Genomic DNA, 18,700 nt, shown 5'->3' on the forward strand with positions numbered 1-18,700 from the left:
TGAACTGGGTAAAAAATGCACAACAGAATACTTGAATGAAAATTATAATGTTTCTTTATTTTTCACACAATTTCATCTAATCAATCGAATTAAATATTTTTATTTATTTTTAAAAAACAAAATAGTTTATTATACCACAATCATTTTATTACCCAAAAGATCTATTATCATTTACTGTGTCTTATTTAGAACGCATATCACGAGATTTTTCTCATTAATTCACGTAAAGACTAATTAATAGTGATAACTTTATTTAACTTTATACCCTAATCAATAGAGTAAACATTAAACGTAATCAATAGGGAGTAAACATCAAACTATTTGATGGTTAAATGAAGTGAAAATAATATACTTTTTTAATATATATTCTTTGTTAGTTATTACTTCCACCATTTTTAATGAAAAGTGGCGTTTTAACATAAAATAAAAAATTATATTAATTAAGGGATGTTTTAGAATTTCAAGAAAACACTAGTTTTATTTTATTTTATTTTAATTTTTTTTCCAAATACATGGATATATAATCAGTGTGATGGTTTTTAGTATTATGTACATAAAAGCTTTAAATTATTAATAAAAATAATTTAGTAAAATTGTTTCATTCATAAATTTATTTATTTACTTTCTTAATTCTTAAGAAAAATCTTAAATTAACTCGGGTGAGTTGGTGTAATTTTTTGTCCAGCTAGGAAGAAACTTAAGAATGGCTAGCTAACAAATAAATTTGTTGTAAATAATCCAAAACTAAAAACTAATAGCCGTTATAACCTGTAAATGTAATGAAATTTTTTGCTCTGAAGGCCCGAAAACTAAATTGCTTTTATGGGCTCTAGACGTATATTTAGTTCTCTCCTGCTGTATAAATGCTGACAATAACAAAAAAAGCTATTTTTGACCAAAAGTAATTGAACTAATTAATTCTATTGCTTTTATTGAATTTACTATATATTTGCATTGACTGATGTTTGTTGACCAAAAATATACAGAATGAGAGTAAAAAAAAAAAGAGGAATAGGTTCATGACTCTCTGGCTGGTGAGTTGGCAACTCAACAAAAATTGTATTACCAAACAAGCAAAGTTATGAATAGCCAAGCTTATAAAAACAGCACCCCAGCAAAGAGAAGAGAAGAAAACCACCAAAGACTCTGCATTACCAATTTGAAATCAAAACCAAAACCAAAACCATGGAAATTGAAGTTCCTGTTGTGATTGTGGGTGCAGGCCCTGCTGGCCTAGCAACCGCTGCATGCCTTAACAAATATTCCATCCCTAACGTTGTTTTGGAAAGAGATGATTGCCATGCATCTCTTTGGAGGAAAAGGGCTTATGACCGCTTGAAACTTCACTTAGGCAAAGATTTTTGCAACCTCCCTCACATGCCATTTCCGCCTGATTTTCCCACCTTTGTCCCTAGGGTTGACTTTTTACGCTACTTGGACAACTATGTCACCCGTTTTAAAATTTCCATCCGGTACAACCGGAATGTGGAATCTGCTTCTATGGATGAACAAAACAATGGGAAATGGAGGGTTGTTGTCAAGGACACAACAACAAATGCTGATGAGGTTTACGTGGCAAACTATCTGGTGGTTGCAACTGGGGAGAATAGTGAAGGGTATGTGCCCCAGATTGAAGGGCTTGAAGGATTTGAAGGGAAACACATGCATTGCAGCGAGTACCTGAATGGAAGAGACTTGTATGGCAAACATGTCCTTGTTGTTGGCTGTGGCAATTCTGGCATGGAGATCGCTTATGATCTCTCAAATTGGGGTGCAAATACCTCTATTGTTGTTAGAGGCCCTGTAAGTCTTTTCCCCCCTCTCTACATGCCCTTTACGTGGATTCTTCTTATTACAAGACAAGATTTATAAAAAGTTGTCTAAATTAATCTTAAAAATTGTAAAGGATGATGCTTTTTTAGTCCAACAGGAGACTAAAATTTATTTATTTTTACAAAAAATTAAGATGGGTATTTTTGCTTTGAAATTATTTTAATCATAATTTTGTGAATAAATAAATGAGAATCGCTTCGAACAATATTGTATACCATGTTAGTCTTAAATAAATAAATTAGGTTTTCCTTCAACAGGATTGTTTCTGAAAGATCGAAAAGATCTATGAGAAATAAAAATTAAATAAATAAAAAATAAAATTATATACCATGCATTTGTTTATGTATGTTCAAGACTAAAATATTTAAAAAAATTCAAATGGATAGCTTTGAAAATGTTTTAATAATTATTTTGAGAAAAAAATGAAAATGATTTCGAACATGATTGTTTTCGAAAGAAAAGATTGGTGAAAAACAAAAAAAAAATAAATGAAAAAAAAATTATACCATGTTATTTGTTTTTGTATGGTTGAGACTAATTTAAAAAAAAAAAATTAAGATGGATATTTTTGCTTTGAAATTATTTTAATGGTAATTGTGTGAATAAACAAATTAATGAAAATTATGTTTGCCATCTATTTCTTTTCCTTTGTTATAAAAAGTTTAGGTGAGTTAAAAAAACTCACCATAATCAGAGTAAGTCTCATGCTTCAAAAAAGGCTTACGGAATTTTATAGATCTAAATTTCATGTATCTCTCTTTGTATAGGTTCATTATTTTACCAAAGAAATGGTGTACGTGGGAATGTCCTTGCTGAAATACTTCAAAATAGAGAAGGTGGACAAGCTTATGTTGCTCATGAGCAAACTGAAGTATGGAGACATGTCCAATTACGGCTTGATCAGGCCAAAGGATGGACCCTTCTTTCTGAAGAAAAAGGGTGGAACTACCCCTACCATAGATGTGGGTTGTGTTAGTAGGATTAAGAAAGGCGAAGTGAAGGTATTATATGTCTGAAAACACCGTTTATTTCATATTAGTTCCTTACATTATTGATTTGGTTTGTCACTTTTTGTATTCAGGTTTTCCCAGCTATTTCAAGCATTAAAGAGGACAAGTTGATTGAGTTTGAGGATGGACAAAATGGTCAATTTGATGTCATCATCTTTGCTACTGGATACAATAGCACTGTGCTGAAGTGGCTTAAGGTTGCATCATAACATATATTTTAAATAGGAACATGATTATTTTTGTCCCAATAAGTTGAATTGTTGATTTTAGAATGTGCCTGAGACATGCCCTAATTAACTATTGTTTGTGTGACTTTGTTGTGTCCATACAGGATTACAGAGGGCTGTTCAATGAGAATGGAATGCCAAAACCAGATTTTCCAAATCACTGGAAGGGAGAGAATGCTATCTACTGCGCTGGATTTTCAAGAAGGGGATTAGATGGCATTGCTTTTGATGCCAAGCGTATTGCTGCTGACATAAAAAAGACCGTGAATATAAAGAACTTATTACCCAGTGAAGAGGACAACTTTGCTTCCTTCAAACTCTTAGAAAAATAAGTACACACACAAAACTAAAAAAAATGCCGTAGTGTATGGTTATAGTAATTAGTTTTTACGTTTGTGTGTGGTTAAGTAATGAGTTCTTAGAATAAAAGACATGACACCTGAAGTACTTTCCCCTGTCGGTGGATTTTGAGTGTGTGGTTCAGTTATGAACCGTGGGATTACATGACCCATATATGTTTTTTTTTTGTTTTTTTATTTGGTGTTCAGCTATATATGTCTCGTTCTAAATAAAAGAAAGAAATATACCGAATGTATAAGCTGATAAGTTATAATATATTTACAGTTTTTTTTTTTTTTTTGTATTTCTGTGCCTGCTTTTTACTGCTACTTGCTAAAATTTCTTCTTATTCTTATAGATAAGACAGTTTAATAAAATTATACCACCACGCATATATACACAATTATTTGCATTGTCAAGTTGCTAATCTTTTTCTTAAATGACTTATGACGACTGGTTTCTACGTGTACATATCTACCTTATATTTGCTCCAGCTGGTGGTAAGCTAAAACAGTTAAATGGAATGACACTAAGTACTAAATTTACAATTTAAGAAAGTAAATGCAGACGCAAGAAAATCTTTACATTTATCCCAATAACATTGTTTTTGTGGGAAAAATATCCTTCACCTCTAAAACCAGTTCAAAATTTCTAAACATTGTTTTTAATAGCCATAACTTTTTTGCCTTTACTTCCTCAATACTCAATAGTGTCATCAGAATTTGAATCCATCCATTTCCTAGCTATTTCAAGACAGCTTCTCAAACTGCATACGCTAAACCCCTCGATCGGCAACAACTTCATCAACATATAATTGCTCTTTAAATACCGAGAGTAAGAACAATATCAAAATCCAACCATTCATAGAAGCAATAGCACCCCACCGTAAATGCATACCTAGAATTAAAATTATGACCTGATGATGTGATTGGCAAAAAAACACAAAACAATTGTTGTCGTTCATGTATCATATGCTTTAATTTCCTTAATTACGTACACTAAGTTCTATTTTTAAAATTTGAAGAGATGAATTAGTTAAGTACTCTACCATTTCGAATATAAGAAAAATAAAAAAATTATTTTTATGTTTATAAAGAAAATTAGTTAAACATCAAATGAGTATATTATAAAATTAATGTTATTCTTTTTTATATGATTGTGTTAATGAGTATGTATTAAAAAATATTGATAATTAAATTAATAAATAAATATTTTTTAAAATACAGTCAAAGTACGTTAATAATAATAGTTTTTTTAATTTTATATTTGATAAATATTAATTATAAGGATATATATATATATATATATATATATATATATATATGAAAATGTTAATAAATACTTTTAAATATTATTTATTACCACCGATTGAATGCAGAGATAAATTAATTGTATTAAGTTCTAGACTTAAATACACAACTGTATTAAATATTTAGAGAGAAAGTTTTAAATGACCTATTCATTCAAAATTGACCAAAAAATACTTCAAATAATAGATTGACACTTTTAAAATACTTTCTATGTCCTTACATACAAGATAAAATTACCTAATTCATTAAAAAAAAACTTTAACTTGGTTGATAATAATGAATTTATCTTAAATTTATAATTTTTTTAAAAATTATTATTGTCATTAATCATTATTTCTCTTCTAATGGTTTATCAATACACACTCTTTCTTCTTTTAATGAAAAGGATTTCTAGTCTAAAAAGAGTTAATACAAAAATATTATATATCGAATCTTATAAAAAAATAAACATTATTTTAAATTTGAATGTTATAAATAAGAATAAAAAATATATTATAAACACTACTAAATCAATTGCAAGAGATTTTTTTTTTTACAAAATTTCAACTTTGACATGTGAATTTAACCCAAACATTCTTTCACAAGTCTCCAATTATTTATATCTATCAAAGGTTACAATTATACAAATAAATTCTCACAATTAACTTAATTATACTTACAACACACTGTATAAGCACCGGTCCAATCCACTATTTATACCCCTAATTAGGTATTTAGGGTTGAGTTTTTATAATGACAATTAGACAAGAAGATTCAATTTGAAAAAAGTTCAAGACCCAATTAAAAGAAAAGTTTAAATACCTAGTTAAAAATTTGGTAAAAGGATTAGATCCGTAAAATAATCAAACTTTTTTCTATTGCTACTTGGTCAAATTTCTTTTTGTTTTTTTTAAGAAAAATTAAATTGAGTTCGACGGTTTACTCATTCTTTTTTTTGCTGCAGGTTTACTCCAATTCTTATTCTTACATATAACAGAGTTTAATACGACCACGCATATATACACAAGTATATTTACCTTTTCAAGCCACTAACCTTTTCTTAAATAGTCTATGACGACTGGTTTCTACGTGTACATATCTACCTTATATTAGCTCCAGCCGGTGGTAAGCGAAGAAAGTTAAATGGGATGACACTAATTTGCAATTTAAGAAAGTGGATGCAGCCGCAAGAAAATATTCTACCACATTTATCCCAAAAAAGATTGTTAATTTTGTGGGAAATAACCTTCACCTCTAAATTCATTTCAAAATACTGTAGGAAATAAAGTAAAGAGATAATACTTTTGGATTCGGGGCCTTGAAGAAAGAAATAAAGTAGATCAAATTAAAGAGATGACTAATTTTAGCAAATCTACTCTGCTATCTAGAGTGATATGTTTATTATTCCACGATAATAATATACTTTTTACAACATCTAGTCTTTTTTTGGTCAGCCCTGATAAGTAATCAAGGATACATTTAAAAATTGACGAATCCACCTTACAATTTAGAGCTTTTGAAGCCTCAATCAACCATGAACCACCCATCAACAATGTTTACACCCACCGAACAACTTTTGTGAAAATTAACCTTTTAACCATATACAAGCTCAATTAATCAAAAGACAATTTTAATAGCCCAAATATGACCAGCATTTATCCCCAATTATGAGAATGTCATTAGCAAACTAAAGATTTGAGATATTTAATTAAGCTCTACTTAATTTCCCAGAAAATCTTTAAAAAGGCCATTATTTACAATTTTTTCCAGCATGCATGGCATTCAAATCTCTAATCCATTCCCTTCATTATGCTTCAAAAGCCATTTGTTCCGTTACACCTATTAAATACTATCAACTTACTAAATCTAACCGGAGCAAAATAATTATTCTATTACTATTATTATCATTCTATCAATACTAAGAAAAAAGATAAAATAGCAACTCATATATTTTCGTTGATGATAATAACCACATAAGAGATACAACATATAGCCTAGTGATTTGTCAATGATAATCATACAAATATCTTCATTTAATTAACAGACGTCCTAATGTTAAGTAAAGACATTTGTATGATTGTTGTTCAGTTTTATATTATTAAATGAGAGATACAATATATAACCTAGTGATTTTCAGTAGCAACATAAAGCTTGGCTGCATACTGACGTCCATAATTAGCTGGATTTCACTACATTTACATATTTATTCTCTTATACTTTGCATATATGTACTTATACACATATTGTGTGTATATTTCTTATGGCACCCAGAAATCAGTAAACTACAGAATATATAGATATATGCGCAATGCTTTATATTTGGCCATTAGACATGGTAATCCAGCTGAACATCTTTAGTCTTCAAAGGCTCATAGCACTCATACACTTCCAAGTGATATGACAGAGCAGACTTGTCAACAATCTCGCAGTGCTAGGACTTGCAAACAAAATACATCACAGTTTGGATAACAAGCATTAGCAAGAACATATGAGACAGCAGCAAGAAAAACACAATCCCAAACACACTGTTCTGTCCATCGACCCCAAACCGAACCCCTTCCATCCGTTGACGACCACCATCGAGAACAAGAACTGTACAAGAAAGAACAAAAAGTTGAGCTTCATAACAATCATTACCGACAAACCCATCTTCCCCTTTATCAACTCCTTGCTCTTCATCATGGCTTCATTCCCATAAGAGTCTTCTAACACTGTCGTAACACTCGCTAATAGCCACACCACGGTGAGATACACCGACCCTACTAAATATAATATCGCTAAGACCGATAAAATTGCACCACCACCATTTCTTACACCAATTGTAAGTGCTCAAATGCCTAGAACCAGCACTTCCATGACGTTGTAAGCGAAGAAAGCTACAAAGGTGCATAAAAATGTTACCATGAGCCTCTTCCATAGCTTAGGGACAACGCTTAGGACCTTCTTGAAGGTTACTTCTTTGCCGGTGTAGAAGGAAGCGACGGTGTAAACGATTGCGGAGGTGGAGAGGAGGGAGAAGATGAGAAGGGAAACGAAGTAAAGGAGTTTGAAGAGAAAGAAAGTGGCCCAATCGGAAGAGAAGGTGTCAAGGAGCTTTTGGTGTTGGGGTGTGCCGGGTAGGGTTTCGGTTAAGTCCTTTGCGTCGTGTGTGATTTTCCCGAAGAGGAGATCGGATACTTGGATGTGGATGAGGAAGATGAAGGAGAGAGGAAGGTTTAGGGTGAATGTGATCTGTGTGAGATCTTCCTCCCCGAAAATATGAGCTTTTAGGATTCTTTGTAGATGCCTAAGAACCCAAGAAACTGCATCTTTTCTTGTTCTATTGTGTCCATGTTTTTTATGTTTATGGTTAATTTGGAGAGGTGGAATGGGTAAGGATTTAGGGACGAGTGTCTATGAAGTTCCAAGGTGGTGTTTGTTTTATAGTGGCAGAAGATATCAATATTCAATATGCCAAACAACTATATATATGAACTGTGATTTACTCATTTACCAAATGATCATTAAGTTGGACCAAGTCCAAGACTTGTATTTGGCAAGAGGTTAGGTTATTTTTTAAATAAAATTTTGGGTTAAATGAAATGAATAGGTGTTGGAAAAAAATATGTTCCACTTTCAATGGATTCATTTAGATTGACTTAGATTGACTTGGAATTAATCTAAATTATTGTGCCTTTTAAGTTTAAAAGTTTAAATGGGAAGAAACTTCATTGGATTGGACTTCTAGCCATGTTTAATAAATTACATGTTGCATTGGTTCAAATTCAATGGATATTTTTCTTTGAGCAATGTGCCATATCCCCTACGAAAAGATTTTGCACCAAAGCACAAGGATACAAAATCAACAAATAAAGAAACACAACCATTAAAAGGGGAGAGTGCAATGAAAATCTAAACCATTCTCCAATCATAATAGCAGAAAACATTTAACTTTAGTACAGAGTTAGATTTCATACCATTAATCAATTTCCTTTTTCTTTTGCTATAGCAGCTAATATTTTTAATTTAAGGAGAAATATTTTTTTTCTTTTATTTCTAATTTGATTTGGCAAATAATTCCTTTGCACGACATTTATATGATTGAGAGAAACATTAACTTTATCAACAACAAAAATAACCATTGACATAAATGATAACTTGTATCTCTTAATCAAGTGATTTAACATTCAAATCTTATTAATATTTAAATATGAAATAAATCGTGTCGGAAGAAATATCTGTCTTATATACACTTAAGGTCTCCAATAAAAATTTATCATTACTTTCAGCAGGGAGAACTTTGAACCAATATTATAGTTAAAAAAAAAAAGGAAAAACATTAGCTTTAATTAATTAATCCGTTAATTAATTAAGCATATACACACAATTATAGAGACAAATTCTTTCAATGCCTATTTTTAATTCACAATATTTGGCCTGAAAACGTTACCTAAGGAAAATTAAGCTATCACCTTTTTTTTTATCACTTCCTCCTTTTTTTTCTTCAACCAAGTTATCATTTAAACCAACACACGTTAGTGTTTCGGAAAATAAATATTCAATATTAATTCTTTTTAATCTTTGTTGATATCTGTTATCAAACAAAAAAACTTTTACAAACAGCTAATATATAAATTATTGAAATTTCAATTTTTTTTCAATTATACTTGTTTATTCTGACCACAACATTATTAAATGAGAATTTCTTTGTTGATAAGAAAGTTTTATTTATTTTTAATTCATGAAAAAGAATTACAATTTTTTTAGCTTTTACAAATTCATACATAATTATTATACTTTTTAAAACGTATTTCATTTATATATATATATATATATATATATATATATATATATATAATAGCTTAACAAAAATATGAATTCAATGACTGCATATAAAAAAAAGGTAGACTTAGAAATCAGGATTAGGCAACATGTACACAGTTGAATCTATTATAATAACGAGACTGAATTCCATCCACTACGCTATATATATTGCTTTAGTTTTAATTTTTTCAATCTAATGTTAGTTTCTAATTTTTTTAACAAAGTAAAATAGTAATAATATCAAATTTTATAATAAGTTCCTTTTCATTTCTAAGCGTTGATAGAATAATTAGTTTCCGCAAAGCAAGGACTTTGGTTTATTCATCAAAAAATTAGGACAGCGAACCAAAGACGACGCAAAGTGCCAAACTAAGGCGAAGGTTACGAGTAAGTATAAGAATAGTTCTGCTGATTCCAACACCAAACTAAGGTCCCGTTGTTTACGAACTCATTCTTCAAAGTCTCAATAAAGGACAATACTTCCCTCTCAGACAATTAATTATCATTTTAAAAATGACTATATATGAAAATATAAATAAAGTATGTTTTCGATCCTTTATTTTCTTTTTCTTTTACCAATTAGATTTCACATCGTTCCGAATTAATTTGTTCCTTTTCTTGACATTCTCCCTCTTTATTTCCTTATTATTGAATTATAGCTAATTAGAGGATATAGTCATAGAATATATTTTTATTTATTTATTTTAATATACTTGCGTTGGCAGGAAATGATGCAAGCTTCAGATTAGAATTTTATACCAAATATTCAAAGCTCTTATCTCTAACACATGCAACGACTTTTACCTTGTCTAGCATAAAGAATTATTTTCTTCCACTTCTCTGCACGCCACGCTCACGTGGATATATATATATATATATATATACTTGATTACTACATATCGTTGCAACTTGCTGTCTCTAATTAATATCTAAACATATCTCGACGTACGGATTGTTTTCTCACTTTATGATAACAATTTCTTTGCTTAAAAAAATAACAATTTCTATAAAATTTTCTTTTTATCACTTGCTGTGTATATATAGGCAGGCCTTCATACCCAATTTGTACTTCTATCATCAAAATATATTTATATATAAAGCTTTTTTAAGTTATGCTGCTTACTTTCTTAAAATTTATTCCAATCACTTACAATATTATAAACTTAGCAACTAACCACCCATCATTCAGCTCTCAGATCGTTAAAAAAAAATTGGGCTTTCTGACGTTTTGAATGTTTGTCTTTCTGGCCTTGTTATTCATCCACCAAGGTTTTTTAGCTTAAATATATTATATGTTTATGTGAATATGTCAATTTTTTTATAATTATTATCATTTTTTGTTTTTATATGTTTTTTCAATTTATTTTGGTCTCTTTTGTGATATGTTAATTGTTAGCAACATGTTTTACATCTCTATAAATATAGTATTTTTTTTATTACAACTTGTTTTATTTTTATGTTTCTGCTGTAAAATATAACAATTTTGTTTCCTTATTCCCCGTTAGTGAATTTTGTTTTAAATGTTATTACATTCCTGCAAAAAATGTAGCGATTTCTATTTTTAATATGCCTGTTTTCTCTATCCTGTGGAATGCAAATATATCGTTTTTATATTTACAACTAAATAAAACTCCAATATAAAATGGAGAACTTTTAAATACAGATTGAAATTGTATTAGTTAATAGGTTTAATTATATTTTTAATCTCTAAAATTTGAGGTATATTCATTTTTTATCCTCCAAATTAAAACAATAATTTCAACCCTTAAATTAAAAAAATTTATTTTTAATCTCTAAAATTAGACAATTTTAACGGAAATTGTGAAAAGTAGTAATCTGACACCTCCAACATTTGACATATGTTTATTTTTTAGTGTCACATTACCATTTTTGTTAACCTCGTCCTTCAATACCTATTTTTCTTTTAAAAATTTAAGAAACTAAAATATAAATTTTTTTAACTTAAGGAGCTAAAACTGAATAAATTTTTATTTTAATGAATAAAAATATAATTAAGTCTAATTAATATTAATATTAATATATTAATACAAAAATGTGTTGCTGGTTGCTACAACTTGCCAATCTGCGTAGTTTGAAAGTCCAAAATTGAAACCAGGTCAGGTGGTACCTATTACTACTTAGGAAAGAGACCAAGTCAGACTTTTCAGAAATATATATGCTAAACTAAACCAGCCTGCTTAATACCGCAAATGATAAAAAATATCACAAGTAATTAACAAACTGGGGCGTGAATAAAAACTACAAGAATTTATTAACACGTAGCGCAAAAGCAAATTAATTAAGGCACATTCTGCAGATAACTAATCCTGTGTATTCAGCATGCACTCTGACATATATATCTGCTTGATTTAATTTCAAACATTGGAACATATTTCTTATGACACCAAGAAACTATAGCAGATAGATATGCACAGAATTTTGCTATATCTATCAAACATGGCACTCTTCCATCTGAACATCTTTAGCCTTCAAAGGCTCATACTCACCATGATACACTTCAAGGTGATCCGACAAAGCAGATTTGTCAATATTCTGATGGTGGTAGGACTTGCAAACGAAATAGAGCACGGTTTGTATAACAAGTTGGAAAAGGTACAACTGAGAGAACAGCACCAAACACACCACCCCATAAATCGTTCTATCCACAGACCCCAACTTCCACCCTTGTACAACCGTTTTCTTGAACAGAAACTGTATCAACCCAAAAGAAATCACGAGCTTCAAGAATATGAGTACGGTCAACCCTATTCTCCCTTTTATCAACTCGTTGGTCTTCATCATTGCTCTTACCCCGCACGTGTCTTCCTCCAACACGGTCACCACACTCGCCAGTTGCCAAACCACCGTTAAGTACACAAACCCCGCGAAATACAACATCCCCAACACAACCAAAACCACAACCCCACCATTCCTTAGTCCTATTGCAAGTGCCCATATAACGAAAACAACGAGTGTCATAACGTTGTAGGCGAAAAACGCCACAAAGGTGCATAAAAAAGTTACCATGAGTCTTTTCCATACTTTGGGAACAACGTTCATGACTTTGGAGAAAGTGACTTCTCGTGAAGTGTAGATTGAGGCCACGGTGTAGACCACTGCTGAGGTGGATAAGAGGGAGAAGATGAGGAGGAAGGTGAAGTAGAGGAGCTTGAAGAGAATGAAAATGGCCCATTCGGAAGAGAGCATGTTGGTGAGGTTGTGGTATTGGGGCGTGTCTTGTGGGGTTTCCATCATTTGTTGGGTGTTGTGGAGGATTTTTCCGAAGAGGATGTTGGAGACTTCGATGTGGATGAGAAAGATGAAGGAGAGAGGGAGGATTAGGGTTAAGGTGATCTTGTTGAAGACCTTGCTCCATGCGAATATGATCTTGTAGGATTCTCTGTAGACGCCGTAGAGCCCCATGAACTGCATCTCTTCTTGTTCTGTGTCCATGAATACGATGATATGATGCTCTCTTTTTCTTCAATCAATGGAGTTTTTGGTTTATGGTTTTGTGTGGTGGGGAAGCTGATATGGTTTGAGAATATATGATGAGATTGGTTTGCAAAGAGAATCAGCCAAAGGCTGGAATTAGACTCGGTTGATCTTTTCTGCCCCCTAAATAATTTATCCTAAACTAGCTACCCCCACGTTAGAGTTGAATGTGATATTCAAAACTAAAGTCAACTGTTATAATTTCTTGTTTTCTTTTATTCGATATAATGATTAATGATTACCATATTCAATAAAAAAAAAACCATTTTTTCTTTCTACAAAGCAACACGTATCTTACTCCACTACCGTCAATTATTTTGGAATTAAATAAAATTGTTATAGAAAACAATTTTTTTTTTATTTAAGACACTATCCTACATACCTAAATTCCAACATGAGATTATTAATTAAATAAACAATTACAGAAAGTTGATTCATATAGTTAGTGGTGAAAAAAAATCTTATCTATAAAATTCAAAATAGAATAAATAAAAATCTGAACAGAAAACAATGAAAATTTTTATTGGATAGTATATTCTAATTTTTGAAAAGTTATATATTCAACCTATTTTAAATTGAAGTTATACCCATGATATGTTTTTATTTATAAATATATTATGTTACTCATATTTATATTTTATTTTTTATATATTTATAAAACTATCACATAACATATATTTATTTATGAAGTTATGTAAATTTATTTTTAACAACCTATATTTGAAGAGACGATAGAAGAGTTATAATATTGTTAACATCAAATATGTTAAGTAATCAATATTTTCACAAATAAAATTGCTTACACTCAAAAGGATGTGAGAACATAACTAGAAAAAATAATAACAAATACAAACTTAACGTGGTTTGACACCTCTTGCTTACATTCACGAAACCGACTCTCAAAAAGTGTTTCACTATCATAAAATTGATTACAAAACTTACCTCAAATAGTGTATCAGTCTACAAACTCGAATATTCCACTCAATGGTTACAAAAAATGATAACACTCTCATACAAAAACATTTTCATTTCAACAAAGACTTTGTTTCATAATCTCTTTTCCCACATACTTTCTCTTCATATGTTGTGTTTTTCTATTAATTCTTTTTTCTATTTATAGTAATATTGTCATCAAATATAATAAATAAGCTCTCTTGAAAGTTGAAACAAAAAATAACTTCTAATGCATCCATTCAATTTCTAATGCATCCATTCAATTAAGATTCATCGATTAAAATGTAATCCTTCACTTTACATTTAAGTCACTTAAATCTTAGAGATAAAAATTTAATATCTAATGCACATGTACCTTAAAATTTTATATAGGAGGGATATAAATAAATCGGGGTACACAAAGACGTATGCAAATAAATTGGGCTATACAAAACCATAGACATATAACATGAATCGTAAATAATAAGCAACACGTTACATAATTAACTTTTCCGTCAAAATTTCATAACGATCTATAGGTACTGCACCCATACAAACTCACTCTATACAACCCTCTCTCTCTCGATTACGAGCAGGCTCTTCTCACCCTCTAGTGATCACACCATAACCACTTTCGGATGCAAGTATAAGGGTGTGAGGACAATTACCTCCACAGGAATTATTTATTTATTTATATGTATAGTAAAAAATAAATTTTGCTCCAATAAAAAAACAAGTATTATGATTCCCATAAGATATTTTTAAAAAAATAAAAGAAATAGAAAAAACTAAAGAGAATAAATTAATACTAATTTTAGTATTTTATCTTTTTAATTATTTTACAATATTGATAATGAAAAATCATACAACAGTTCAAAGATGACAATACGTACAAAATAATTGTAGTTTATAAAAATTAAAGTATTTTAAATTTCTTTTGTCATGACATGTATTTTGTAAATTTCTTGAAAGTCTATGCATAATTTGATGCCTATTTTGAAAATAACTAAAGAATTAATAAGCTCTCAAAATATTTTAATTACTGGTATACTCGATAAATTTTGTATTTTTTAATATGATAATTAGTTTTTCTTAACCTATAACCTTAAGCCGCCGGGTAACAGTTTTTTAATCTCGTTTGCTCTTACAATTGAATTAATAGACGTCTTAATTAAACCGTGTGCACCTTTGCAGGGAACTAGTATTTGTGGAATTATTTTTGGAGGCTGTTCAATGAAGACGCGTCTTTGAGAAGCAAACATGACAGATGCATTTGCCAAGCATGGTGAGATTAGATGGAGTTTTTTTTTTTTGTTGTTGTTGAAGAAGAAGTGGTTATATGGTGTTAATTAAGATGTATGTTTTATGTTTAATTAAGCGGCTAGCTAGCTGTTTTCTTAATATATATATTTTTGTCGAATATCTGGCTTTTATAGTGTAGTTCACTTCTTAAAACGAAAATCGTTGATTCCACTTTCCAGAAGAAAAAAAAAAAGCTGGATTTTGTCCTCAAAGGGCGATGAAGACCAAGTTAATTATTATATATTTGCATGATCGTTAACGTCTAAGCCAAGCCGAGGCGAAGACTACGAATAAGAATAATTTTCAATAAATTATATCGCTTTGGTTTTGTCCTTCAAATCACCATCAACGACGAAACGTTCTGCCCTTCTTGCAAAGCTTCTTTTTCTTTGACAATTACTAGTGACAACCTTTCAAGTCCTTGACAAAGAATTGAGAGCAATTGCTTGCTTTTTACGCTTCATTAATACCGTTCTTTGTTTGCATAAAAGCTCACACACATATAATAATAAAGTATAAATTATATTGTAATTACAAACTACTTTCATTTTTCAGGAATAAAAAACTTCTCATAAAACTTATATTAAAAACTACTTTTATAATAATTATTTAAAATTATATTTATGGTGATTTTTAATTGATTAAGGGGGTATAAATTGTATATTGATCATTAAAGAAATTAAACTTATTTTCTTAAACTTAAAAAATATATTTTATGACGCATTTTATAAATCTCGTTTTTATAGTTTTCTGAAAAAAAAATATCAAATTGACAAACTTTTGTTATTCTAAAATTAGTTATTATTTACTTTACTGAATGTGCATCTTTTTTTTCTTTGGAAAATGCAAAAAAACCGATTCAAGATTATGACATATTACTATATTAGTCCCTGGCTCTAGTATTACACAAATAAATATGTTTTCATTTCGAGCTAGTAGTACATTCTTATCCTTAAGGATTATTTTTCGACATTTTTTTATTAATTAAAATTGATCGAAAATAAAAAATTACTAATGAAAATCATTAAATAAGGAGTGAAATTAAAAAAATTTAATAAATTTTAGTCAATAATAAAAATCTAGTAGAAAAAATATGTTAGATAAAGTCTTTTCAACATTTTTCATTCTATATAGAAATAATAAGAAATTAATTGGTTCCATTAATTAATTGACAAAGATGATATTATATATAACTAAGATTGTACAACTTGTTATACCTGGAAAACAAAAAAAATTGATTGGTTAATTGCAATAGTAGAAAATAAATTTTAACATGTCACATCAACGTATATGTCGTATTCTAATGTTATTTATCATGTTAATATGTTAGTGTTATATTATCAATGACATCAATATATTAATTAAACTAAGGTCGTCACTAAATGTCATGTAAGCATATTTCATTGAGAAATTGATGATAGCTAGTGTAATAGATGGATTAAAATTCTAAATAAAAAGTGCTATGAAAGTCAATTGATTGATTGATAATATAAAAGTTTGCACTAACAATATATGAAACTATAAATAAAATGTGGTAATGAATGAATTAATGGTGTAAATATTTTATTATTATTATTCAATCATGAAATATTATGTGTGATTAAATTATTGGTTTTTTATTATAATTTATTTTAATTAAAAATCATGTTTAAATTGATTTTCAACTAATTAATAATCTATCAAAACTAAAATAAGACTTTAATTTTGATACATATATTATTAGTATAAAAAAGTTATTTTATATTATTAACTAATTAAAATTTACTTTAAGTCTAACTTTTTGGTCATTATCATTTAGAAAAGGGAGAAACTTTCTATGTTCATTCATAACTTAGGTTGTCACTTCCTCCACCCAAAAATTTCTTCCTTCACCTTTTTTTGGCTTTTGGATTGAACGATTCCAAATGTAAAATTACATTCTGGATTTTATATCCTTTTGCTTCCAGAATGGCCAATCCAAAAGATAAAAGAAAACATTCCAGAAAGATGCGGGAAGCAATATTTAGGTGCAGGAAGTAATAGCCCTAATTTATTTGGGCCTGTGTGAACCCAAAAGTATGAGCCTGTCTAGGGAATTGCTATGTGCACCATTCGTTTTGCTGCTACATCCAGCACAATTTATGTAATTCTCATATTGTCATTTGTAATTGGTTTACAAATTCATAATCCGTAAACCAATTACGGATCAACAATCCGTATGTAATCCGTTAACCAATTACATATTAGTCCAATCCATATGTGGCCTATACGTTTTTTTAAAAAAAAATTCAAAAATATGTTTTAATTAATAGTTCAAGTAGAAACTGAACTGGTGACTTATAAGTTATTAGCACAATGCTCTAATCAACTGAACTAATAGGCCAATTATATTATAAAATAATTAATGTCGTTATATATAACACTAAATTCCTATTTTATATTTAATGTACATGTAAGTTTATATAATAAATTTTGTGACAATTAATTTTGATCGAATAATTAATTTTTTTACATATATGAATTGTAAATGAAATCTATGATTTTTATTTAAATTATATATATATATATATATATATATATATATAAATACATTATTAAATCAAAATTAATTGTAATAAGATCAAAAAATACATTAGTAGATTTATGTTAATAATGTATTATTTTACATATATAAATTTTTATTAAACCTATGATTTTTATTTACAATTTATATTAAAATAATTAATTATTAGATCAAAATTAATTGTCACAAAATTTATTATGTAAATTTACATGAGTATTAAATATACATTAAAAATTTTAGTATTATATATAGTGACATTAATTATTTTATAACATAATTCGTCTATTAACTTAATTGATTAGAGCATCGTGCTAATAACTCAAAAATCATAGGTTTGATTTCTACTTGAACTATTAATTTTAAATTAATTCGTAAAACATATTTTTGAAAAAAATTATAAAAAAAAACGTATGGACCACATACAGATTGGGCTGATCCGTAATTGGCTTATAAATTTGCATATGTTGAACTGGGTGTATAAGCAAATTGAATGGTGCGCATAGCAATTCCTGCCTCGCCTCTGTGGTATCTTTTCACTTCCGGCCTTGACCCGCCAAAATAGCTTATCATACAGACACTGGTTAGGGTCCAGGTAGTCATAATTTTTGAACCCCAAAAACAAATTTGCCTTTGTAAAAAAAATACAAAACATTGCCAATTGTTTATTGTCTATACGATGTATGTTAAACAATCATCTCGTGCACTTGCATCAGTTGCATGCATTAAATTTTGTGTTTAGCTGAATGTTTATAAATTAATTTTAGACTCATTTAATTTTATAAAATCAATTTTACAAAAAAAAAAAAAGGTTTGACGTCAAGTGTTTTATGTTTAAAAAATTTAAATGAAAACAATTTTATCAAATATTAGTGTGGAATTTTTAATTCAACACAAGTCCTTTCTAGTAAAATCGCGTTTAAGTGCATT

The 18,700-nt window shown here is 29.1% G+C and overlaps 2 protein-coding genes and 1 pseudogene across 2 annotated transcripts; 1 reads left to right on the top strand and 2 right to left on the bottom strand.

Moving 5' to 3' along the window:
- The first annotated feature begins 1,103 nt into the window (after positions 1-1,103).
- LOC114414054 (probable indole-3-pyruvate monooxygenase YUCCA11) lies at positions 1,104-3,680 on the top strand. The gene is made up of 4 exons (XM_028378422.1): positions 1,104-1,803; positions 2,601-2,834; positions 2,915-3,040; positions 3,175-3,680. The coding sequence occupies exons 1-4, from the start codon at positions 1,186-1,188 to the stop codon at positions 3,400-3,402; spliced, it is 1,206 nt and encodes a 401-aa protein (XP_028234223.1). The 5' UTR covers positions 1,104-1,185; the 3' UTR covers positions 3,403-3,680.
- A 3,067-nt stretch (positions 3,681-6,747) lies between these two features.
- Positions 6,748-8,073, bottom strand: LOC114414055 (annotated as a pseudogene).
- Positions 8,074-11,712: 3,639 nt separating this feature from the next.
- Positions 11,713-13,124, bottom strand: LOC114415477. The gene has a single exon (XM_028380177.1). The coding sequence runs from the start codon at positions 12,952-12,954 to the stop codon at positions 11,953-11,955; it is 1,002 nt and encodes a 333-aa protein (XP_028235978.1). The 5' UTR covers positions 12,955-13,124; the 3' UTR covers positions 11,713-11,952.
- Positions 13,125-18,700: the final 5,576 nt, after the last annotated feature.

Source organism: Glycine soja, chromosome 6 (genome assembly GCF_004193775.1).
Source record: "Glycine soja cultivar W05 chromosome 6, ASM419377v2, whole genome shotgun sequence".
Classification (NCBI taxonomy): Eukaryota; Viridiplantae; Streptophyta; class Magnoliopsida; order Fabales; family Fabaceae; genus Glycine; species Glycine soja.

What these genes read in the sequence shown, in the direction of transcription:
- LOC114414054 (XM_028378422.1), top strand. Translation starts at nt 1,186, where the DNA reads ATGGAAATTGAAGTTCCTGTTGTGATTGTGGGTGCAGGCCCTGCTGGC. An exon ending in CTATTGTTGTTAGAGGCCCT is followed by an intron (nt 1,804 to 2,600) that starts GTAAGTCTTTTC and finishes CTCTTTGTATAG; the next exon opens with GTTCATTATTTTACCAAAGA. An exon ending in CTGTGCTGAAGTGGCTTAAG is followed by an intron (nt 3,041 to 3,174) that starts GTTGCATCATAA and finishes GTGTCCATACAG; the next exon opens with GATTACAGAGGGCTGTTCAA.
- LOC114415477 (XM_028380177.1), bottom strand. Translation starts at nt 12,954, where the DNA reads ATGGACACAGAACAAGAAGAGATGCAGTTCATGGGGCTCTACGGCGTC.